This window comes from Patella vulgata, chromosome 2 (assembly GCF_932274485.2).
Source record: "Patella vulgata chromosome 2, xgPatVulg1.2, whole genome shotgun sequence".
NCBI lineage: Eukaryota > Metazoa > Mollusca > Gastropoda > Patellidae > Patella > Patella vulgata.
The window spans coordinates 53038891-53065893 of NC_065880.2; the positions used below are offsets into that span (position 1 = coordinate 53038891).

Sequence of the window (27003 nt, forward strand, 5' to 3'; positions counted from 1 at the left end):
TAAAAATAAAATAGGTTTATTATATCAAAGTTTTTACACATAAAACATTCATTATTCATCATATGTACAATTTTATTTATGCGATACTAAATAAACAAACCCACATGCATCCATGCCATATTAAAATTTAATCAATCTATATTACACAAATTAAACTGCCTTACAACAACATACAAAGTTACAGTATTTCCAAAGTCACATCACACGGTTCATCCAATACTATATCAGAGTGTGGTTCCACCACAGAAAAAAGACAGAAATTAGCCCAGTCAATTTACTAATTCTAAAAGTTATATATTTTGCCATTGTTGTATAATGCTTCCTTGGTCTTTGATGATCCCATCCCCAAACCCTGAATATTGACTGGTCCACCCACAGCCTTAAATGACTAGAGGGCATTTGTCTCCTATATCAACCTCTGTGGAAGCCCCATAATCAAATGAACTAGAGGGACATATCTTTGAAAGGTTAATTGTAAAACAATGTCAATATTAGTTCAGTCCATATGTGGTTTGACCTAGAAAAAATTGCAACAGAATTTCTGTTTGCTGCAAATAGTTCCCCAAACTGTCCTGAACAACATATTAAAAATGTAGATTACTATATGCGAGGGAAAATTTTAAAATGGCATAAATTCAAGATGGCTGACTTTCGTCATATTTTCAGTCAGTTTTATTCTGTATACATTATATCTTGGGCAGGAATGCTCAAATTAAGCAAGCACTACAAATTAATGAACACCTTCAGATATGTTTACATTGATAATATTTATAGATATTTTCACTAAGTAAAAATCCAAAATGGTTGTCATTTTCAAGATGGCTGCCGATCATACAGTCAGATACCATCTCTAAACTCATTAATCCAGTTCTTCATTGTTCATTTGTATGACACGTCCGTGATTTTTGCCACACGCTCATTACAGTTCTCTTAAATAACAGAAAATATAGTAGTTAAATAGGAGTAAATAATTAAGACACGAAAAGTTATAGCTTCAAAAACGGTGAGCAGGTGTCTCAGTGTACATCTTCAAGATCCTCGTGTCATTAGAAGTTAAGAATGAGTTTGTGCAATATACACAAGCACTATGATAGCAGGCAGCTGCTTGTGTGGAGGGAAGACTATGCACAGATACGCTTGTGTTGCTTGATGGCACCCTTTCACAAAAACGTCTTAAGCAAAGCATCCAAATCCTCATCAAAGCGACCACCATACAAACAAGTAAGTCTTCTTGCCAGCACAGATGTCTTTCTTGGATGCTTCATTGGAGAAAACTTCAGCATTCCCTCTGAACTCGGAGTCACTATTCAACTTACGGAGAGCCACTCCCTTCCCAATCCCAAACAAGCATGAGGTGGTATCGCATCGGGTCATTGCATGTACAAACAGCATTATAAGTGGCACACCTCTTGACCCAGTGTATTCTGCAGCCAGTTAATATTCCAGATGCTAGCGACGTTGTGTTCTTTCTCCCTTCTGATCTGAAGAACAGGCCATGCTGGACACAAAGATGCCATATATTTCACTTGGTTCCACAATAACAAACACAAAGAATATTTTACTTAATATTACTTAACATATGTTTTTTTATACCTGGAGCACCATTTTTTATATCAGAATAGACAAAAGCTTACACAAGTTTTTATCTCTTTAAGAAGAATCTTAAAACAGAACTTTTTATCAGTGGATTCAGGGCTTTTAATTAATCAAACATTACTGATAATAATGAAAAATTATTTTGTTATTTTAGGAAGCATGTTTTCAGAGTATTATTTATTAATCTTAAATACAAATAAATATCATTGGAATCCAAAAATCAAAGAAATAAGAATTATAATATATTTTTAACACAATGTTAACCAAATTCTATTTGATTTTAAATTGAACTACACATACAAACTGATTTTAAAAACATGTATTTTTAATTAGGTCTTAAAAACAATATTTAAATCACTTTATTCCAATTGACCCAAACTTTAGTACATACATAACATCGTCATCCCATAAATTTTGTATAATACAATTTTGTCATAAAGCAATGAAGATAAATATATATAAAACTAGTACAGTGCTTTTAAAGATACATTCCCGCATACAAACTGGGTGATTTGATGATATATTTGGACCAAAACCATATTCAAACTAATTAATTTATCATAATTTTGCTTCAAATCCTTCACAAAACATTGTAATTGTCAAGGAATAGCCTGCTATAAAAATCGATCAAAAGAGGTCATGTTTGTGTCACGTGACTTACCTCTCTCGGTACCTATAGCAACGGGGGCAAAGTCAGAGGAGAAATCAGTGCATACACAAAACGATGTCGTCTTTAATCGCTGACTATTTATTACAAATATCAAATCCTAATTAAATTCTCGGATTATCCACCGCCCGTGTCTTTTTCCATGATTTTTATCTCAGAAAGTGTTTTACGTCTAATTATTCATAAAGTTGATCAACATGTACACCAAGCGCTCAATCTTCGCGTGCAACCTTCGACGTCACGCATGTAGGTATTTCTAATTGTCGGGTTGTCGATTAGGGGAACCCTTACATTTTTGTCCTGTATACGCTCCATGATTGTTTTTCAGGGTATCCAGTATTTTTCTAGTAAGATTGGATATCTCTACTTTCCATATATACCAAAATTGCTATACTTTTATTGGAAATAACCACCCGATAAATATTTTTCTTGGAAAATATCTTTAATAAAAAAAGTTTGTTAGCAGTTTGTCTGTCTAAAATAATTAGGTACCAGTGACCTCATGTGATCAATAACTGACCTAATCAACCAAATTATGATGTTCAATCTCCCAAATACACAGAATCGTGCACTACACACATAAATCATATGAATGTAACTATGGAACATAGTACACTACATACATGAATCACATGAATTTAAGTATTGAACATAGTACACTACATGCATAAATCAAGCCACGTATCCATAGAATTGCATAAGTTTTGAACATAGTATAGATGTTGCCATGTTTCTTTAGCACTAATTAAAATCAGGTTAAAATACAAGGATAATATGTAACAATTACATTGGTCAGTTTTAAATTAAAATAAATGATAATTGAAACATAATAAAATTAACATTAAATCTGTTAGTTACTTGAGAAAAAATTAGAGAAACAGACCAAGAATGATGACCAAATAATAAGTGTGCTTCAAGGTATTTTATAATATCTAATTGTAATGAGTAGTATTATTTCTCACACCACTGAATATATGACACAAAAGAAATCAGTATATTAATTAGAAACCTGTTGCTGATCAAGCCATACATCACTTATACTGTTACAAAAATATCATTATAGTACATATAATATGATACCAATATCCAAAAAATAGTACCCCATATATTCATGGGTAATTCTGTTTGATGGGTGCGTGGAATATGGAAGTAAACTGGAGCCTTTCTATTAAAAAACTCATGACCAATGTATAACACTATGGCATTCATTCCTGAAATAAAGAAAACATTATACAATAATTACTAGTACATCTTATATTAAAGTGGAAACAATTTAATACAAAACAATATGTCTCAAACCAACTTCTTGCTTCTTGTAATTTTAGTTAATTTGACTAATTCAACTAGAAATGTATGTCTTAAATCCGATTTATCCTCTGCGAAGCGAAACAAGGAATTTTCTTCAAAGCCCAGCTTCTTTGCTTTGCTCAAAATCCAATCAGCAACAGAACATCTAACAACACGACAAGATCTGCTTCACTTTGCTCAGAATAATTGGCAGTTTCTGAATTTTTTCGCTTAGCATAGCTTAGGTTAGCTTGGCTTTGCAAGTAATGCTTTGTTTCACGGCTTTGCTTAGCAGAGTATAAATCGATGTGAAGAAAAGTAAACCCTTTTTTAATACTGGTATATATATTTTATTTTAATTAATCAATCTATTTTGTTTTGATTTGTTGTTATATCTGTACTTAAATTGAATCGACTAAGATAAGGTTGAAAAATGTTGCCTATTAGGGGTATAGACTAAAGTGGTGGACATACTAGCCAAATGATTCGGCCGAACGAATCGATGTCAAAATTCACCTAGTGTGTCCACTGTCATTTGGCCGAATGATTTTCCCGAATCAAACATGCCTGATATATTTGGCCGAGTAATATTCGCCTGGTGTGTCCGCTTCGCCAAAGTTATTTGAAGATATGGTCGCTGCCATGTTTAATCATGTGACGTGAAAGGTGATACAATCGACTGGTGAATCGGGCAAAACATTCACCTAGTGTGTCCACCCATTCGGTGCTGATTAATTCGGACGAATGATTCAGCTAATGTGTCCACCACTTTAGGTATGTTTTAGCAACGTGTCAGTTTACCCAACAAATTTAAATAACTTGAATTTAACTTTTATGATTTAATTTTCAATAAAAAGGATTGTTTGATGTTTGACTGATTGATGTTCTGTCATCCATCAACCCAAGATAGCTCAACATGCCAAGGACAAGAGGAGAGTAGAATGTGGTTTTACTATTTAGCTAACAAAGAGCAAAAAGAAGCTGGAATAATGAATAGTTCTTTAAAGCAGATCCACTACAGTGAAATTATAGCCAGATGTCAGCAAATGCAGCAAACTACCTTTAACAATAAACTCATTGGAGACTGGACTGAACACATTGAAATTGAATTATCTCAATCACCAGAAACGTGTAAATTGGGTGGGTAAACATAAGAATTTCAGGCTACCACACATGCTCCAACAGAACAGGGTACTATCCAAACCAATCATCAAAGCTGAAATATTTGATTTACGTCACTATTCTTCTGGCAACGCATCATTTTTGAGACTGGCAAAACTGACAGGATTCAATTCCTGGTCATTCGATTGCAATTCTGTCAATCCAGAAGATTCCAGACTGAAAATCAAGAACTCCCTTCGTAATATAATTTGTGACAATACTTATGGTTGTGCTCTTTTTTTTTTTATCCAAACTTTAGTAAGAATATATTTTCCATCAAAACTGACAATAAAATTTACATAAAATAACAATGACAAAGCAAAGAATGAATGATTGAAATGGGGTTTAACATCCTACTTTTCTGCACCAAACTGGCTAATGAAGATGGGTTAAAGCTAAGAGGGTATAGATAGCAGTTAAGCAGATGCAAATATTTACATATAATACCTTCTGTATGTTGCTCTAAATATTAATATAAAGTTTCATGCTGTGCATTTTATAAGCTACAAGACACCAGAAGATAGGGCCCCATATATCAAGTAAGAGATGCTGATCATGTTGAGGCATGACCCATACACCAACAGGAAAGTAGTTTTCAAATACCATATGACAAATGTAGATAAATATAGAGTTCATGCCTGTTAGAATAGTTGATTAGTACAAATGTACACATTCAATGTAAATAAATCATGTATTAAAACACAAGTTCAATGATAAATATATACAAAAATTCTTTACAAAAACATGACAACTTAAAATTTTTACAACATTCTGCATCCTCTGAATATATAAACAAGACACCACCACCTATACGTGGTGGCGAAATCTTTTAATGGGCCTGTTTTGAAACGATTGAATACAAGCTTGGAGATTATCTACCATTGGCATTTTTCTTAATTAAAGGTTAATATAATCAATTTGAGTAATCATTTAAATACTTTTTTAAGGAGATAAAGCTTTGAAAAAAGTGATATTGTGCGAAAAAAACAAATGACCATCAAAGGGTTTAAGGTATTATGAACAAGTTTGCCTACACTAAATGTCGATGGAACTATTTCACAAAAATTGTCTGTTCTCTTTGAAGGTTAATTTTAAGCAGTGTGATTGGTTAAAATCATTGTTCCATGCCAAAGCGTCTGATTGTTTGCTGCATGAAAGGTCAGGTTATGTTAACTGAACATAAATTTCTTAAAATTGTATTTAGACCTTAACTATGTGTAAATGTAAATATAAAATAAAAACAGAACGAATGTATGGTCTAATTAAACTTGTTACATCCAGTATTGCTCACTTAGTTAATTATAGGAGAAAACTAGATTTTAGTTTTGTGTTCACAAGATAATTGACAAGTAAAAGCTGATAGTAGAGTTATTAAAGCAATTAGTACACGAATCAACAAAAGATATATCAATTTACCTGGATAATAAAATGGTGAACCGGACCACACAGGATAAACATCTATTAACAGGTAACATAGCATTAATAATATATATGCCATACCAGCTAATGCTAATACAAACGATAGGGACCTGTAATATATTATTATAATAGAATTAAAGAATCCCCGCTCAACAGATAACCACAACAGACTTGTAGAAGTAGAGGATCGTTTAATAAATCAACTTTTCGGGTGTGGTACCCTTTATCAAGATTGAAATTATAATGATCCTGTGACGCCTTATATATAATAAAGGTGGTGACGTCACAGGATTTTTAAATTTATTATATGTACAATGCAGGATCTTTAAAAATAGGATTGTTAAAATTAGGATTATTAAAAAAGAAGGATTGTTTAATTTAACTATGTACAAATGTAATACAAAATAGTAATTAAAAGATTATGAATAATTATTAAGATAATAAGAAAAATTATAATTTGAGAGTATGGTTGAAATTTTTACTGTTTAATTTAAAATGAAAAATTGTTAATGATTTCTAGTATGGCTGTGGCAGCGGCTGTTTCTTCTTCCTCATTTGGTTTTATGTTGGTGGGATTTGTTGATGGGCTCGACAGGGCTGGAGGATCTTCTTCTACTGGTTCTGTGATAAATTGCTTATTTCTGCCCTTTAATATGTGTTTGAAGCCGTTAATATAAACGTATTTCGGCCGGGACTCGAAAGGCCGGATACAGTCTGTTGGAGGCCGGACTTCTATGGCTTCGTCAGTGATGTTTTCAGGGTGAATCGTATTTGCCGTAACTTCTTTATCTGTATTAGTATCATTCTTAGTGGTAGTTGTATTGGTGGCGAAAATCTGTTGTTTAGCGGCAGACTTCTTATAAATTATTCCATTCATTCTTGGCTTGCGTTTTGTTTGTACTTTGTGAACGTTTCTTATATGGCGTTTACCATTACTGGCGTTTAAAAATTCCTTATTGCAGAATGGACATTCAAACATCTTCTTGCTTGGTTAGTTTTGTTCATTCAAACCTCCAGGCGCTTGGGTTGCTAGGAGGTCAATAATGGATTCTTCGTGACGTAATCTGACGTTGGTGTTACGTGACGTTTTCGTGACAATTTGTACCTGGAATTGGTGTCCCATGGTGTTAAAATGTTTAGCTACAGGGGTGTCGTTGAACTTTTTAATATCGTTGTTATGTCCGTATAAACGGACCCTTAGAGAGTTGCCGGATTGGCCTACATATTGTATTCTACAGTTTTTGCAGGTAATTAGATAAATGATGAATTTAGTGTTGCAATCAAGGTGATTATTGATTCTGTATTATAATATTAAAACTATGATTTCTATTTAGAGTGTGTTGAAGATGTTGTGCTGTTGTCTGGTCTCTGGTGGACAATGTTCTTAACACTTCAATATTCAGTTTGAATTTTTGCTCGGTAAATACTATTTAATTACTTACCTTCATATCTCTCAATTATCAGGGAGCTTTTTTTATAGAAAGTGTATAAAAATAAAGTATACTTTAATATAACATTAGAAATAATCCTCTAATCATTATTGCCTACCATAGGTTTTTATTAATTGGAATCCAACCATCATTCTTTGATGCTTTACATAAAATAGTAGCAATGGTACCCTGAAATATTCAACACCTTTTTATTGATTATTGAAATAACACATTTAAAGGGGCATTATCATTCTAACCAAGAATATAAAAGTATGGCTCGTAATTTGAAAGTTAAAATATCTTATATATCAGTGATAGTATGATCTTGACCAGTGAAGATCTCAAAGTCAGTAATGTAGGAAAACAAGTCTTTAAGTAATCATCTAGAACAAAGTCAATAATACAAAAGACCTGCTTCTGAACAATATACAAACATTGAAATCTGTCATTAAAAAGACAATACCAGCATCCACAGAATTTACATATAGTAGAATTGGTTAAACTCATTCCAACTATAATTCCTCTGAAGACAAAGAGCTCTTATATGCTGGTATTTTCCTTCAATATCAAATATACTCAGCCAAATTAAAAACTTGACACTCAGGATTTTTGGGACTAGATTTTTAATATTTGGTTTAAGGCAACTATTTTAGTGTTATGTTGTGCACAGACGACCTTGACATCAACAGAAAGCAAGAATACGTCTCGCTGAAAGTCCTTGACATTGATAACGTTCGTGATGTCACAGTACCCCCCAAAATGAAATTCACAGACTTGGAGAACAATCGGAATAAAGTGTTTAGTAACGGTTGTGGCCTCCTCTAGCGTCTCGTACTGCCACACAACGTCTTCTAATGGATCTCAGAACATTAGTAAACACTACTAGAGGAAGATGTCGCCAGTGCTCAGCAAGAGCATGTTGAAGATCCTGCAACGTCAGTGGTGGATTCACTTGCTGACGAACACGTCGACCCAGTTCGTCCCAGATGTGTTCAATAGGATTAAGGTTGGGGCTAAGCTATGGCCAATCCAGGATTTAGACACCGGCATTTCTTAAAAAATTCTGGGTAGCAATTGCTGTATGGGGTCGAGCATTGTCTTGTTGAAACGTTAGTCCAGGCCCATGTCTCTGCATAAACGGAAGAAGAACAGGTTGCAAAATCTGATCCCTGTACTGGACAGCATTTAAGTTTCCTTGGACAACAACAAGAGGAGAACGTCTATGTGCACAAAAAGAACCCCAAACCATGACGCTGCCGCCACCAAATCGGTCAACTTCTCTGACACATACTTGAGCGTAACGTTCACCTCGTCTGCGGTACACTCAGACCCTACCATCGGCAAATCTCAAAGTGAATCGAGATTCGTCACTAAAGACAACCGAATTCCACTGTCTTGTGGCCCACACAAGTCGGTTACGGTGATGAAGGTGTCAATATTGGTCCATTATAGGGCCTCAGAGCTCGAAGACCAGCAGCCTGCAAGCGATTCCAAACAGTTTGTGCAGTTACCCTTCCACCAAACATCCCTCTACTTGTGGAGGTTGCAGTGACAAATCTGTTTCTAAGATGACGTAATCGTATTGCTTGATCTTCCTGGAGTGACGTCACACGTGGCGCTCCCGCCCTTGGGCAGTCGGCAATAGTTCCAGTTTGAAGCACTCTCATTCTAAGATTAATTATTGTCTGGCGTGAACAATTAAAGGCTCTTGCAACAGTGACCACAGACTGACCAGCATAGAGCCTACCTATAGCACGTAGACGTTCTACATTTGAAAGGCGCGGCATTTTCTAACAAAGATGAAAATAACAATTTTAATTTGTTTTTCCAGTTCAAGTTACGTGTGCGTGTTCAGTTTAAGCAAACTTGCATCGATTGACCTCACGAGTTTGTGTTTGCACATGTTTTTCATCTTTATATCCTCAAAAGTCACGTGATCCACATGACTTTAAAATTTTATGAAATTAAAGGCTTCTTACTACTTACTATCGTTAGAAACACTTTAAAATTTATTTTTGACTTATCAGAAAAAAAAATTTGTTGAAATTCAACAGTGTCAAGTTTTTAATTTGGCTGAGTATATTTTGATTATGACTGCCTTAGTTATTCTTTCTTGTCAGTACATTATTTTATAATAGAGGCTAAAATTAAAGATTCCAATAAAAAGAGATTCATTTATAGAATAGTATTGTCTTACTTACTGTGACTATTCCCCATATCAGTAAACGTTTTATTCTTAAAACCCAATCTTTATGTATCAATAATATTTTACCAGCCTGTAATAAAACATTGCAATATAACACATGAAAGAACAATTATTTTCGCGATGATGAGAGTATACTCTTCGAAATGCCAACATATTAGTAATTGTTCTTGCGTAAGTATGTGTTATACAGTAAACCTCGCATAAGTCGGATCTTCGCTCAACTCGGATAAAATCGTTTGGACCCTTTGATCCTGAACGATTTTCTTATTAAATTTCTGTGCGAAAGTCAGATCTTTGCTCAAATGTTCAGTCCATTTGATCTAATTCCGGCTTTTTTCCTTCGCCTAAGTCGGATCGGCAGTAAGTGCGCAACATGTCGTTAAAAGTATGCCCCCCTCCGCCAAACGTCCTGGCTGATGCCATTGAAATCCAAATACAGAGCAGCGCACAAATTTGCACAACCCGGCCATATAAGACAAAATGAAATTGGAATTTTTGAAAAAATTTGATTGTAATTGGGCTAGGCAAAGCGATAATTGACTGAAGTTTCTCAGCTTTTCAACGATTCCCCACCCCAGCTTACCTAAATTTTGTTTCGTCTTATATGGCCGAGCCACGTAAATCCTTACGCCACCCTACATCTATACCTCAATGGTGTCCGCCAAAGCCGTTTACCAGAAGGGGACGCATTTTTAACAGCATGTTGTTTTGCACATACTGATTCTAGCGAGGTAAGCAAGGTCTTATTTTCTCACTAAAATGTTCCTTTACATTGTTCAGGCGTTCATAGAGATTGACACACGACTGTTTAGCAGTAAAAAGTTGCCCAGTAAAATTGACTTGGAATTGATTTTATTTCGACAAGGATTCAATAGGACGGTTCCTGAATGTACAAGGCCATAATGAGACCTACATTCAGAGCTGAACTAGGTCTTTGGTTAACTCGGATCTTCGCGTAAGTCGGATAAATTGGTCAGTCCATTTACATCCGACATATGCGAAGTTTACTGTCGTTTATTGCTCTATCAGTTACTAAAAGATTATTCACTACCGGTATATATAATGCTGATGTAGGGGTCCACTGATATAATCTGTGTTATTTAATAAAAGCAAGTCCCCTATACCGGTATATTACACACAGTCACAGAAGAGCTTTCGTATAATGCTGTTGGGACTCTAAATCCTACTGAAACCTGTGTTATATAATCTTTAAATGGATAGAGTAACAACAAAAACACAATCTGATTAAAATACAGATCTATATTTCATTTTTTTTTTATACTTTCGATGGGCTACACTACATGAAGATCTGACAAGTTATAGTGGGAGTTCACGTCAGGGGTCAAACGAGTGGCTTTTGACCCTATGATGTCAGACATTGATTAATCAATCAGTGTTGACGTTTCTAGTGGTTTACCCACAGTTCCGTGCATCAAATGGTCAAGAACTCACCCTAACAGACCGTTTCATTGGCTAATCCCTCACATCATCCAGAACATGTCAATGATAACAAATCTTCCAGATCCTAGTGTAGTAAAGACAAGTAAAACAAAATTTTGAACTATAAAAAACGAAACGAAATAGAGTCTGTGTTTTAATCAGATTGAATAAAAACACATACTTATGGAAAACAGCTACTAGTGTATTTGAAGGCGACATTTCGAAGAGTATTCTCTCAACGTTGTCAATTGATAATTGTTGTTACTGTGTTATATAGGTTACACACTATGGTAGGGTCCAAGTTTATATTACTTTGTTTAAATTTGATAAATAATGACACAGATACTCACTTGTAATCCTAGGAAACACATAAAACATGAATTGAGAGTTCCAAGTAATCCTTCTGGATCATATGGTATCACTGTATTATAGATTTCCTGTAATAAGATTAAATCAAATTCGCACAAAATAGATAAATTGATTAAAGGTAAATAAAACAAGCACCACGATGTATTATTTATTAGTAACTTAGCCCTTAGTTGGTTTTATTCATTTGAAACAAAAAATTTAGGTCTGCAAAAGTGTTTGAATCAATACATGATAATTATTAACAGCGGTTCTCAACATTCATCTATATCGTGAGTATTGACAATGTTTCGGTATTACGGTACGTAGAAGAGAACCAAGATCCAACAAAGGTTTAAACCAGCTATCAACACAGCAATAAAGAAGTTGGAATAACTATAATATATACGTTAATAGTGTCAGGGGTGGAGCCTGTGAGACTGAAAAGGAAAGTGGGCCTAGTCACTCAGATGGAATGAAAAACCTAGGTTCACCTGACTACATATTGGTGTGTATGTAAAAGAACTCTTGAAAGTTAAAAATTGAAGAAGAGTAAGGCTGGGCAAAATTCTCCTACGTAGCATTGCACATCTAACCATAGGAATAAAAATGACCGAAATATTGTATTGACAACCAGCGGTCACATTTTGCAAGAGATGGATAGAGAAAAAGCTAAAAAAAAAGCAATTTTTCGTACATTCAAGGGCCACAATTCAGGAAGTTACGATCTGATATGCGCGGATATCGACAGGAACCAAGATCTTTGGGCTATAACGATATATTTCAAGTTTCATAAAAATCGGATCAAAATTGTGACTTTTAGAGGGTCCACAAACTTGATATACCATATATTTACACTATTTGCATACATAGGCGTTTATGGACTATCTGTCTGGGATTCACTTGCTTGGTCTTCGTTCAGATGTGACATCACTTGGTTCATTGAGTGTTTACATGTGCAAACGATTTTGAAACCGAAAACCCAGGGATTTTAAAGGCCTTAGATTTGGGTTTCATGCGAAAAGCTTGCAAAGTTGTTAAAAGTGTGACCAGTCACAATCAGTGACCGTACATTTAAAACCAATAATGAATTTCTTTTATCCTTACATAATGACATAAAATAGAAGTAAGAATTATGCAATTAACGATCCCCTTCAAATAAAAAAATGATGAAAAATGTTGTGTGCGTTTCTTTGTTTGAAGAGTATATTTACACCATTTGCGTATTTTATCTGGCAGCTTTGGTCCGATTTCCACGAAATTTGAACCCAACCGTCATTACGGTGTAACTGTGATATATTCCAACGTTTTTTTAAATCGGATAATATTTGTGACCTCTAGAGGGACCACAACCTAAAAACGCGATTTTTTTGTACAATCAAGGGCCATAATTCAGGAAGTTATGATCCGATATGCGCAAATATCGAAAGGAACCAAGATCTTTGGGTTATAAACATGCATTTCAAGTTTCATCAGAATCGGATTAAAATTAAAATATCGAAAGGAACCCAGATCTTTGAGATAAACCTATATTTCAAGTTTCGTCAAAATCAGATAAGAATTGTGACCTGTAGAGTGTCCACAAACAAATTGTGGATGGACGGAGCAACGACAATATACATTCACATGAAAATGTGGGCGTATAAAAATATTAAATCCAATTCCCATACACATAAAACATCAAAGAAGAAAAAGGTTTTAGTGGGTTTTTTTAAAATAAATTTTGCTATTACTTGAGGTTTCAGTGTAAAGCTGTTTTTTCAAAACTCTCTATATTTGTGATATAAAATCTCAATATTTCCCTATAACACCTTATATTCCGATATATCTATAATTAATTTCCGATTTATTACTGACCTTACAAGTAGGATTTTGATATATATGTGCATCACCAAACACCATTCTGTCTATATAACCTGCTGCACCTCCGGTACAATTATAATGCTTTCCTTCTTCACTCGCTCCTCCGGGTCCTAAATAACCCCTGTAAATATACAACTATAATATATACCTCTCTCTCCGCCATGTCCTATATAATCCCTGTAAATATACAACTATAATATATACTACTTTCACCCTCTACACATGACCCCAATACTTAAACTAAACAACACTTCACGGAACTATTCTAGGCTCAAAGAGTGCTTAGTGATTTGCCTTTGTGTGGTCCTCCCGTTCTAAATCTTATTGGTGATAATTTTTCCTACTTTCTGGGTTAACCTATTAATATGCATGATGTCTGGGTATAAATTACAGGAATTTATGAAGAAATTCTTTTGTCTGCGATATCAGTGGAAGTGGACAAATGAACAAAGGAATGTTGATTGTGTATACTGATTTGGGGGGAATAGCTTTGTAATAAGATAGATATATGATGTATATACTATACTGCACTTTACATATTTGGAGGTGCATCAGTTGAATCTTACAAATGGGTTCCTTAGTCCTGTTAATCTGCATTCACATTGATTTACCCATAGCAAATCAAATTGTATCAATATTTGTGTTGACACTGATCAGTTTAAAATTTGTGGAAATATTGAGATACTAATCCACATATGAACACAGCCTTTGTCTTAATGCCCAGATAGTGAATTGTGGAAATGAAATATACTAAGGAAAATATGTAAAATATAATAAGTACTTACGTAGGACAGTCTGGTACTTTTAAATAAAATGTTATGGCAAGATGTGTAATAATAAATGTTAGGTTTATAATCCATTCTGGCCAATAATATAATATATCACGTATGGAAGACCACCATGAATCCTACAAATAAATACATGTACAAATATAGGTTAACATACACAGACAGCAGTTTAGTCGTCCTAGTAGTCCATAAAGGTTGTCACACCCATATCACAATTTTATCCTCTAAAGTGTTTATAAGACTTTTCAGTTTGATCAAGGGCAATAACTATTTTATTATTTCTAAATGAACCATGACTATGCAAGTAATTATAGAATAGATTGCTTTGCCTCATGAATATAAACACTGTGTATAAATTTAGTTAATTGGTTGAAAACGTTTGGAATTGTGGATGGACGGACTATAATATGTTGACCACATTTCAATGTAGGGTGGCGTCTAAAAAGAAATACACATTATTGAGTACAAGGAAATAAAAACACATAAAGAAATACATTTATACAAATAGATATGGTTAGGAATGTACAGAAAATGTACAATATACATACAGCAGTATATTTACACTGTAAAGTTAATATTGTTCACTTATGAAGACATGACTTTTAGTTTTTACTAATGAAATATCTAAGGCATCAGTTTTTTTGTTTGTTAAAATTGTTAGTAATCAGGCTGTAGTCCTTACGTTACGAAGGTGTTACGGTACGAAGGTATTAAATTGTGACTAATTAATGATATACACCACTATTAATCAGGTTTGTGTATTCAGTACTGGTGGATATTAGAAATAGTCATGCTTTGACACTAGAAATGGCATCTTTTACACCTAGTTACCCGGTACACACCTGCTAATTAATGACTCCTGTAAAATTATAACCACTTAATAAACATTAGTTTAGATAAACCATGTTTTAATTTCACCTTGATTAATAAGTGATCAGTTGAGGTAAAACAACTATATTAATGAGTGATCAGTTTAAGTAAAAAACATTGATTAATAAATGAACATTACAAAATATTTACCCGACTAGCATCACTGGAGCGAGCAAAGAAGATATGAATACCAGCTGTTATTAAATAAGTTCCTGCAAATCTTTGTAAAACTCCAGGAATACGAAATAATTCTAATTTAACTCCTTCTACAATGAAAATAAAAATCATTTACAGTAAATACATGGTATGAAGTGTATACAGAAATATCTGAACATAAATTCAAACACATAATGAAGGCAGCTCTCCTAATAATGAATAGTTTATGTAAAATAAGAAAATAAGAGTATATAAATGAACTAACCATTATAACCTGAAGAGTTGACAAGTAATCCCAGTAGAAATAGAATCATAGATCTTTTTATCACTTTTAATAACATAAATTTCTTAGACATTCCTTTTCGTAACTGAGCTGAGAAACTGTAAGCCATAGCTGTTCCCATAATAAATACAAACCTGGCAAATACATTTATATATTATCAAATTAAAAGAAAATGACCAATGTGTGTAAGCATTAAAGGTGTATAAGCTCTTGAATAATCTATGAATGTTTCGTTCTCCTTTGAGTGTTGTTTCATCCCTACCTTTTCAGTTTACAAGAAAATATTTATTATCATAATACGATATTTTTTGCATTGTTAGAAAGATAATTAATTTAGCTGAACATTAAATGATACAGTACCGAATCATTATGGAAAAGGTTTTGAAATATTGAATGGGGAAGAGGAAACATATTCATACTGGATTTGGGTCATTTTTGATTATAAAGCACACAGAATTGTAAAAAGAGAGTTAAGGTAGACTACTGATATCTATATAACTTAAAATATGTTTATAAACATTTCCTGGAGATGGTTTAAAAGTACTCCATTCTATTTCCCTGCTTTAAGCATTCCCTTAAAGTTTTTATAAGATACTTTCATCTTATTATGTGATTTTCAAATTAAATAGTAACAGTTGTGTTGTATCACTTTGGCACAATTATATTAACTGCAAATTATTTTAAAAACTATAAAAATTAATTCTTTTTTTAAATATACAATCATTTAAATGTAAAAAAAAAGGTTTAAAAATGGTGCTGTTAATCAGGAATATAGTTTCTATATTTCAATACTTACTCAGATACGCACATATAAATGTTAAGCAACAAATAAAATAAGGTGGGAATTACACAGTGAAATAAAAAAGATTACAAAGGCTTGTTATATCGACCAGCAACTGAATAAAATTTGCTACTACTATTAAATAAAAGGCTGGAAATGATGTGTAGTTACATAGTTGTTTAGTTAAATATGTGAAACATTCACGATGAGTTTTAAGGTTGATTTCAGCTCGCCTTTAAATTACTAGTAGTCTCAGGCAAAGTTTGTTTTAAATAGTTTACATATGAAACTAGGAAATAAATCATTTAATTCTCAAAAACAATTTGTGAAATTTTAATTTCTGAACTTCACAATTTATAGTGTTATAGTTTACAAATCTAAATTACATCTTTGTTTTCCAGGAACATATTAATTTAGATTAATATTTTCCAGAAACATATTATATAGCTCTTCTTAGAAACATATTATCTTGCATTAATATTTTCAAAGTGGCAGATTATGCCTGATAGACCCTTGAATTGAAAATTGTTAATTTTGTTAGGATTTTCATCTGTAAATACATTTAAAGTTTAGTGTAAACCATCCTAACTAAAACATATCCTGAGTATTATGTGGAAAAGGACAGAAAAAAATATTGACTGAAATTTTACAGTGAATCTGTTACATGCATGAATGGTGAAATAAACACAAAATGAAAGAGATATTGAGAGCAAGACAACTGTCATTGGTGGAACAATGTATGCTGCTATGACAAGTTAATCAGTTTAATCAGACACCTGCCGTCTGCTAGAACAACTAGCAATCAATATTTAAACAAGGTAGAGATAAGGAAAATCTTAACCAGTTTCACTTTTTAAATCAAGAATAAAGGAATTACCAAGGAAAAACTAAATCTGCTACAGTAACACCATTCCAATCTGAGTGGTCCAAAAACCAATACCCCCCACCTCCATAGTTGACAAAAATCATAACAGTTAAACACAATCTAAAGTAATAATAGATGTTAGTAAGTTTTAAGACAATAGTTATTACAGGTGCAAAGCTAATATATTCAACCATAATGCATAAAGTCACTACATTCAGAACTGATGGAAACCCATCACATGTATCTACCGAAAAGCGCAATAAATCTTTCTCTAAAACGGTTATTAAAGGAGTAAAAGTGGGTTTATGTAAATCTGGGACATCTCTTTTAACACAAATGTGTTCAATGATGTTTTTTTCAAAATTTGTGGAATAAATATTGAAATTTCAAAAGTTATGTGCTCTGTGTTTTAAAGGACAATATTGGTGTCAGTCATTATCATTCCAAATATAATTTTGACACAGAGATCATTGCTACGTTATGAAGCGTCCAAGAAAAAGAAGTGACGAACGCAAAAGGGAAACATGAGTTATCCTTCTATATAACTAACTGAAGTGATGAGTGATAACAGATTCACAGGCTTATTTCTGCTCACTAATAATTCCTTAGAAGACCAAAAGTTGTTATATGACTGTGGGAGGATATCTGACAATTCAAAAAAATAATTGACTCTCACTAGATAAGAGAAAACGAGAAAAATAGAAAAAGTCTGTGCATTACCATGTTTTTATAAAGTATAGAATGAAAAAAAACAAGGGAATGTACGGGCCATTTCTAATTTTCTCGTTTTCCCATATCTAGTGGCATTCAATTACTTCTTTGAATTATCTGATATCCTCTCACAGCCTGACATAACAATTTTTGGTCTTCGAAGGAATTATTAGTGAGCAAAAATTCGCCCGTGTATCTGTTATCACTCGTCACTTAAGTCAGTTATATAGAAGGATAGCTCATGTTTTCCTTTTGTGTTTGTCACTTCCCTTTCTTGAAAGCTTCACAACGCATCTATCGTAGCAATGATCTCTGTATTAAAATTATATTTGGAACGTGTTTAACCAGTTCTATCACATATGTGATAATGACTGACACCAATATTGTCCTTTGAAAGCTTCCATTAGTTCTGTACGCTACAACTAGCATGACTGTTCTATTCACTACACCTAAACTCACCATGGGAATACAATATCTGCTACTGTCAATCCATTCCATTTGGAATGTTTAAAAAACCAATAATCTCCCCCACGATAATTAACAAATATCATAATGACTATAGCGATCCTGTATGTGAATAAAAATTTAATACAAGACAAAATGTCAGTTGAATAACTAGTGATATAACTACATGTACTTACAATTCAAGGACAATTATACAAGTGAACTGTTTGGGTTCTTGGTTTTATGATATATTCTGATAAATCTATTATTCCCAAAAGCATCAATATTGAAAGTCATAGAAAGTGCAGACACTTTTTAGCATCAATATTAACCCGTTAACTGCGTATATATAAGATCCTGGACAACTGTCACTCACTGTGTGTAGGGCGTAATATAACGCCTTGGAGGTATTTTCCCCAACCTATTCTTCGAACATACGATCGCAGCATGTGTAGGACGTTATATTACCCTGGTCGAGGAAATCTAATTGAAGGGAGACAACTCTATTTACCGTTAGTTTTAATATGGTTTCAGACTACTATCATTTGTATTCAGGAATAAAAAGGTCCAAAAATGACGTTTTTCGTCAAATTAATTACACAATAGGGGGTAGTTAACGTTTTAAAAACTACACACTTAACGGGTTAAGAAATAAAACAAAATGGTACTTAAAGTCTTACATTTCTGCACAGACTAATGAGAAACAGGGCATATGCCAAGCAATGTGCTGTGAGGGAAATTTTCCTTGGACAGTGATGCAGAACCCTACTCTTATTTTGATTTCCAACTGTCAGGTGATCTTTAATATGCTGCCAATGGTATACAAAACAGACCTTGACTTTATGTTCGATCTGAACGACTAGATACTTTTCCTGCACCATTGACAAGGGGAAATCGGACTGGAATATCCTGAGGATCTTTCTTGGTCAACTACAGGATTAAACCAGGGACATCCTGGTTAGTATGCAGCACCATACTCACAGGGGTAGAATGGCTAACCAGAAATAATTAGACAATTGTTATTTCATTTGGTTTGTCTGCAGATGTCTTAATCACCAAGGTTATAAAAACATACAGAAGTGCAAGTACATGTATCTTACCCTCTAAAGGAATCAAGTGACTTTAATCTCTCTTTTTTAACTTTTTTATCATCTTTATTTGCTGTAACTGAACTGCTGGAATCATCAGTTGCATTAATATTAGTAGGACTTCCTAGATCCTAGTTAATAAAACAGGTTAATAAAATAATAATGAACCCAAGATCTAGCATATTAATATTTGTCCAGTTAAAATGTGTTCAAGATTGATGTGGTAGAATTCAACTTTAAAGATTAACAGATATATGTGTGATTAAATCAACTGTCAATTTCAGCAGACCCATGTATTAATGGTTGTATCATGGAATGATAATGGGTTTAACATCCTACTATTCTGCGTCAATCAGACTACAGTGAAACTCTCTGGTGAACCTCGATCCTTGCAAAGGGCTATGTCCAACAACAAGGGTATACTAGACTGGAAAATCTTGAGGAACTTTCTAATCCAACACGGGGATCGAACCCCAGATTTCCCAGGCACCGATCCATATTGGCTCCACAAAGCAATGAAAACAGATTATATACAATACTTACAACCATCATACCTTCTGTACTCCAACAACATAACAACCGATGAAATGTACCACGACTGTCAAATATTAAAGATACATTATGGAAGATTAGATAGAGTTAAAAGTTCTTGTTATAATATTTAAAAACTAGATAATATAACAGGAATATTCTGAAAATTTCAGTCAAATTACTTCATTCTGTGCCGAGAAATACTCAGGTTAATATCATTGTAGCCTCAATTGTCATTATTACCATTGTTACGATAATAAACAAAGTCTTGATTTTCCATTATTACGGTTAATCATCAAAAGCCGTTGAGGGACAGATCGGATTCAAATCTAATGAAAATCAGATGACATCGAGAGTTGAGATTTAACCCTTGCATAATGTATGTTTAATAAATCAACTTTAATTATAACCTATGCATTGCATTCAGCATTAGTATTCTGTTATTCAGAGTTAATAAAATAATGATCAATAGCAACATATTTAACATAAATACTAGATTGTATACAGTCCTTACTAATAATTGCTTCCTTTTCATATTTGAAATGTTATTTTTTTTCTAAGAAAGGATGTACTTTTTTTCAAAATGGTGTTTTTAGAATTCAAATTTGGTTACAATTAAGCTGATGGTTGACTTTTGCAGACAAATATATAGTCTTCTTTAATTAGTTTCAAATTTTAAGTGATATGCAAGAATCTATTGAAGATCTGAATAAACTATACATACTTATATAAGTCTTTTAGAACAATCCATATGAGTGATGCACCAACCCCAACACCAATAGCAACATAGATAGCTACAAAACATACAATTCAAAGGTGAATTTGAATTGTTCATTTAATGAAATGCCTTGAAAAGGTTCCATTTTAGAATAGCATACAAATATGTATTTGGCAATTCCATTTATCTAGTAACTTGTAAAATAAGGGTTGAGAAATATTGCTGAGTTAGTGCAAAAACCATGAAATTTCTTTTACAAATATCAGTAAACTCGGTACTGAATGACATTTCAACCTTCATTCCAACTATCCATTTCAGGTGAAATGATCAATTTGTCTATACTTCTACATTAAACTATTTCTTTTACTTGTAAATTAAATTCATTTTCAAGAGAATTTAAGACCAAATACTTTTAAAATAAAAATGTAAAACTTACGTATATTAACATCAGGTGGATCATTGATTAACTGTGGTGATGAACAGTTAACATTATTGGCAATACCAGATATAGTAATAAATATATTATATATTCCTCCCTCTACAAATGACATAGATAACATATCTTCACTGTAAGTATAAAATATTGCATAACATAAATATAATATATTGTCACTGTAAATATAACTTACATTATGAGATAAAAATAATATATCATCACTGTAAATATAAAATATAGTATAACATAAAGATAATAGATCATCATTGTAGATATAAAATACAGTATAAATATAGTGACATGAGACCAGAAACAGGAATAACACTTACCGACAAGAATGACTACTTGTACCATCTTCTGGTTCTATGGCTAATCTTGTTGGCCATCGTGTATCAACTAATAAAGAACAATTGACTTTTGGACTAACAGTAATACCGGTAGACAAATTACACTGTAAATATAATATAAAATTTATCACAGCATATTATTTACTACTACAGAATATTTTTCAAGTTTGTTTATTTTAATATGGATATCAAGGCAAAAGTGTAATGAAACAGATTATTTTCCTTGTCTGATAGTTTTAAACGAAATGGGGTTTAACGTCCTACTTTTCTGCTCCAACTTGGTCATACAGCGCTATGCGTGAAATTTCGCCAGGAGAGTGCTATTTTGACCTACTCCTATTTCAAATTCCAACTATCAATCCACATCAGCCAGTGTATATAGTGGTAAGATGTGTAGTCCCTGTGATGTCACACGCCAATCAACTGGATTGAGGCTGAGCTTGAATATTTACAAAGTGTTTTACGTGGTCTGATATTTAAACAGTATATCGAATAATTATAATTAGATCGGTGTGCAATTGGTTAAAGTGTTTATAATATAAAAACTGGCTTCAAGTACATATGGTCATTTGATGTGCTCTTTAAGGATTAGAGAGTGGGATTTGTGACCAAATGGTCGCATGTTTGCGACTTCAATTGTGCATCAATTTCTTGTGTCCTTGAATGGGACATTTCATTCTTATGATCCAATCTACCCTGCTCCAAAAGGGGTACCAATAGGATGGTGTATGCAATTAGTACATTTACATAAAAAAACTGTTTAGCTCTATAAGTAACATGATTTGGGTCTTTTTATTAAGATTTAAAGAGCTCAGAGTTAATTGAATTTAACTGAATACCAAAAACTAAGTTAAATTGGTTTCAGTGAAACACAAAAATCTGATTATCTTGAATTATTTATGCAATACATGTATGCTTCAGAAACATAATCGGCATGGATGGATGAATAAAGCTCATTTCAATATACCGCATTAACTTTGTCCGACGCGAGATAACAAGCCAACCAAATTTCAACATTCTACCACAATAAGAAGAAGTGTTGTTTTTTTTACATGTATATATTATTTTATTATGTTTTATATTTTAAGATTGCTTGATAATGACTAATCGAAACGGTGCTCAGTAATAAGCAGTAATTGTATGTCATAGAATTGAGACCTGTATATTCCAATTCAATTGCTAAATGCTATTGAAACAATATAGATTTATTGTGCTCAGAAAGTGTGTTTGAGGTATCCATTTTAATAACTCCCTACTTTCTCTAAAAGAAATCAAGAAAATTCACCACGTACTATATGTACAGTATTTAAAATACCCACTTTAATACAGTATATATTTTTCAACACGGAAACATTTCATCAAGTTGCCAACAAATGTCACCCATAAGCTCTATACATACCTTGTAACATTCTGCACTTTGCACATACAATGTCAAGGTGACATTTTTATTTTTGTCATTGACAACATGAAGTAGAGCGAGGTCCATCTTGACATCATCTTTTGTAGCTGAACATAATGGTATATATCCTTGACAATATGACACAGAAATACATGACAACAGTAAACACAACCCTACAATATAAAAATAATAATGTGTTAATCAAATGCTGGTAAAGACATTATTATTGTCAACATGTTATCCCCATTTGTGAATAGAAAGTTTTTTTAGTAGCAATCTTGATACAGATCCGAAAAATTCATTAGTGCTAACCCACATCTCTGTGATATAGTCAGGCCTTCTTCTGAATGTGAAACTATATACTATGTATTTATGAATCCATGACCACACGGACCAAAGACCACTTGGACTAATAGACCAGGAGCCCATGGGGTCAACCTAGCTGAAAAGTGTACCAATTTTCTTCTATATGGTATCAATGTATGTATATTTGCTATCATCAGAATGTAAGTCTGCCGGGTTTCTGGTGGTGGGTGTGGTATTCATTGCCCTAAATGCCACGACCCCCAACTAGGCTAGATTAGCTCAAAAGTGTACCAAATGAAAATCGTACAGCAGTGTACCGTACATCTTCAGGTATTACAAAAACTCTGACAGACATGTCTAGTGGTGGGGTACCCCTGACAGAGCTATGTAATTGCCAGACATTTGTAGTGATGGAGTATCACTGACAAGAGTTATCTAATATTTATACCAAAGCTAGGCTAGATTAGCTGAAATCTGTACCACCTAGTAAAACAGCTTTGGAGTTGTTCAGTACCACCACAGGAGTCATGAATGACCACTGCCAGACAGTTTGTGCGATGGGTTACCCCTAACAGACACGGTCATTGAAGCTGCATATTGTGCATGCAATATAATATTGAATATTGCAATAGAATTTAGAAACTAAAATGTCAAGTAATACTACTTAATAACTTAACTAAATAGTAATGATTGATGTATGTTGTTATTTACAGACATTACAGTGAAAAAAGAATATCTAATACAAGTTAAGTTTTCTTCCATGTTGATGAATGGCAGTCTCACCAACAGAAATCTCAATAGTTATAAACCAATCATACGAGCATCTGAATATAATTTACCTATAACAAGGGGCATCTTTCCCCAAGAAACCTTCATGTCAATTCTTTCGATGTCAGGTCGCCGCCATTTTCTTATCACGGGACTGTCACGTGACGTTATATCTGAGCTGCGTTAAATAAAAATAGGGATTGGTCATAGATTTATAACTCTGTGGGATTGGTTTGTAGGGAGGGAAAGTAAACGCTGCCAGTTCTGGGCTCTTTCAAATTTCCGTGTTATTGCAGCTATTTTAATACCTGAACAATTCCATTCCATTAGTATATAGTAGATAAACAAATTATTAAAGGACAAAATTAAATACTTTTATTCCTATGGGGTGCGGTTAGTTTATGAAAACAAAAACAAAATGATTAAATGTAGTTACCCCCCTTTGTACATTATGTCTTCAGTAAACTTCAGACTTTGAACCCAATGCCCAACAGATCGCCCAATGCCAAGGATTGGGACTTAAGATTGCAAAAAAGGAAGATGTCGGGGCAACAGGCTTTTAGTTATGTCGAGAAATGTCTCGAGTCTTATAAACACGTTTTTAATCCGGATATTTTGCGGTAATGATCTGATTATTATAGGGCCTACTATGACTATAGTTTTCCGTGCACACATTTACGACTACGTTCCGTTTTTATTATCATAAGCGATATACCGTACCGGTATAAAATTATAATTGCTTAATGCTTGATCATGTATGATATCATGAGTATTATCAAAAATCGATATAAATTATTGTTGTTTAAGTTGAAATAATTGTAAATCGTGCTAGCCCTATCGATGAGGTCTGTGCATGGTTAGATCACGGTGTTGGTCAAGAAAGCGTCGTTTCACCTTGTCAGTGGGAGGAGGGAGGACCTGGCAATAATTAAGGACCATGTCTAGTCATTCGTATGGGGCGAAAAACCAAGGTCCTGTGTAGCCTACACATTGGCAAGCACTTATTAGAAACCTTGACAGTTGTAATTTGATGTGAGAGTGGACTGTTAGTGCCGCTGTCTGGGCAAAATTTCCCTCGTATCATACTGTACGGTGTATGCCTGTCTTCATTAGCTCTATCGGTGCAGAATAGTAGGATGTTAAACCCCATTTTATTTCATTTATTCAGAAAAGTAAACCCAATTGCATTTCTATTGATATGTAATTTCAGAGACAAAGTTGTATTCATAACTGGTGGAGGTTCTGGAATATGTTTTACTATTACTGAAGTTTTTCTTAGGTAGGTACCATGTTGATGTGTACAGTATCTTTGTACAAAATACGTATATTTTGGATGTGACAAGAGGCATGTTGAATTGTCAGTAGAGCCTTTGTAGCTGTATTTAATCTCTGCTTGCACCGAAGTGATATCGCTTACAATTACATGTTATATAGAAAAAATATTAGTGATTAGCCTGAAAAACATTTATATATATGTACATAGAGTAAAACAGCTAAAACAATTATGGACAGACGATATATATTTAGTATACAGACAAGGACGTACACTCTTACAATAGGTGTGATAATGAATGTTCAAATACTCAAAGCCATTAAAAGCGCAATGCCTAATTCGTGAAATATTTCTGGGAAACGTTTTCTTGGGTTTTCCTATCTTATGGCACATAAGTGAAACCTGTGTGATGGGTCTCTTTTTGTGGAGTTCTGGGTATGAACCCAATATCAGTCCGTGGTAATGAACTTTGTTCGTGCAAACGCAACACTTGTCTTTTTTCATGATTTTAAGCAGTCCCATGTCACACGTTTGGCACGTGCATTCCCTGCACTCTGGCCCTTTAAATACAGATCAAAATTTCAACATTCATCACTTCGGAAAAATGCCACGCCTGACACAAGAAAACAGGAACAGAACTATTAGCATGCTGGATCAGGGGGCTTCACAGGTAGCCGTCGCCAGACACTTTAATGTCTACCCACCGACCATATTTCAATTTGTCTGCTTCGGGAGTACATGCAGGCTAACAAGATTGAAGAAGTCGGCTATAATTATGCCTCATTGATTTGGTCCATTCCTTTAAAACTTTTGCTTCTCATCTATATAATAAAAGTCCTATTTGTAATTTGTAGTAAAAATAAATGTAATACGAATTGAAAACGTTACTTGATAATCAAGATTATGTAGGTGGAGTTAACGCCTGTCAATCAAACGGCCTGCATTCTCGTAGACGGTGAAGAAGGATTTGACTCCTATTTCTAGTCAAAAATTACAATGGTGATAACATTGGTCAGAATAAAGTAATTTGACTGAAATTTTTAATATATTCTTCTTTTATCATCTATTTTTTAACTGTTATAGCAAGAATGGTCAACTCTCTATTAAAATCTCCCATAATGTATCTTTAACAAACATTAGACAAACAAACATAGAGTGCACACACATATATATATATATATATATAAATGCCAATTGCCATTTTGTCCAGTTGAATGACAGGGCAGTATATATATATATATATATTAAAATAGATAAAGTACAAATACTTCTTTGTTTACGATATATACACACACACACCCACACCATATCACACACAATAATAAACTATCTGGTGTATATTGGTTATTCATCAATCCACTGACCCATATTTACAAAGATATAGTAACTAGTGTATATTGGTTATTGAATGGTGTATATTAATATGTTTATTTAAGTCTAGTTCACACCAACGGTGAATGTCGCGCTTTAAATCGGCGAACAAAGCGCCATCATTTTTGTTTACTCTTCCAAAAATATCACGATCTCCTAAGTAATGTTACGCTCTGATAAGCTCTGATACGAATTGGTTACGCTTTGGGGGACGAATTATTTCCCGATTTGATCAGGCCTTGTTACGCTTTGTTACGCTTTAAATCACGCTTTGATGAGCTTTATTACGCTTTGATGCGATTATGACTCTTTAAATCACGCTCGGATACGATTATCAAGCTCTGTTGTGCATTGTTAAGCTGTGTTACGCATTGGAAAATTTCATGCCGCTTTTGATCCAGAGCAGATCCACAAAATCATTGCATCTTTGACTCCACAACACGATGGCAGAACT

At 33.6% G+C, this 27003-nt stretch overlaps 2 protein-coding genes across 7 annotated transcripts in view; one reads left to right on the top strand and one right to left on the bottom strand.

Annotated features, from left to right (window-relative positions):
- On the bottom strand, window positions 1-24084 carry LOC126811700 (heparan-alpha-glucosaminide N-acetyltransferase). Of its 4 annotated transcripts, none has more exons than XM_050537537.1 (18): window positions 23977-24084; window positions 22832-23004; window positions 21415-21536; window positions 21086-21216; window positions 20656-20725; window positions 19944-19998; window positions 19413-19531; window positions 17170-17277; window positions 15494-15645; window positions 15223-15338; window positions 14200-14321; window positions 13409-13535; window positions 11557-11643; window positions 9762-9836; window positions 7679-7749; window positions 6128-6240; window positions 5159-5349; window positions 3346-3474 (listed from the first exon to the last, which is right to left on the bottom strand). In XM_050537537.1, the coding sequence occupies exons 1-17, from the start codon at window positions 24011-24013 to the stop codon at window positions 5174-5176; spliced, it is 1854 nt and encodes a 617-aa protein (XP_050393494.1). In that variant the 5' UTR covers window positions 24014-24084; the 3' UTR covers window positions 3346-3474; window positions 5159-5173. The 4 variants fall into 4 exon arrangements, with proteins under 4 accessions (XP_050393493.1, XP_050393492.1, XP_050393494.1 ...); XM_050537539.1 differs by lacking the exon at window positions 17170-17277 and adding an exon at window positions 18328-18435; XM_050537536.2 differs by lacking the exon at window positions 5159-5349 and having other exon boundaries at window positions 1-3474; window positions 23977-24083.
- LOC126811702 (peroxisomal 2,4-dienoyl-CoA reductase [(3E)-enoyl-CoA-producing]) overlaps window positions 23117-27003 on the top strand; it is an 11904-nt gene continuing 8017 nt past the window's right edge. The window contains exons 1-3 of one of the 3 annotated variants that reach the window (XM_056098437.1): window positions 23118-23311; window positions 23851-23882; window positions 25116-25184. Coding sequence is in view for 2 of the 3 variants with exons in the window: in XM_050537540.2 (XP_050393497.1) it covers window positions 24389-24525; window positions 25116-25184 (206 nt within the window). In the remaining variant the exon portion in view is untranslated. The other 2 variants (XM_050537541.2, XM_050537540.2) reach the window with 2 other exon arrangements.

Excerpts from the sequence above, each read along its gene's own strand:
- LOC126811700 (XM_050537536.2), bottom strand. The coding sequence starts at position 24,013 with ATGAAGGTTTCTTGGGGAAAGATGCCCCTTGTTATAG. Across the intron at positions 17,278-19,412 it reads TCACTTGATTCCTTTAGAGG|ATTGTGTTTAACTGTTATGA; the intron begins GTAAGATACATG and ends TTATTACTTTAG. Across the intron at positions 6,241-7,678 it reads CCAATTAATAAAAACCTATG|GTCCCTATCGTTTGTATTAG; the intron begins GTAGGCAATAAT and ends AATATATTACAG.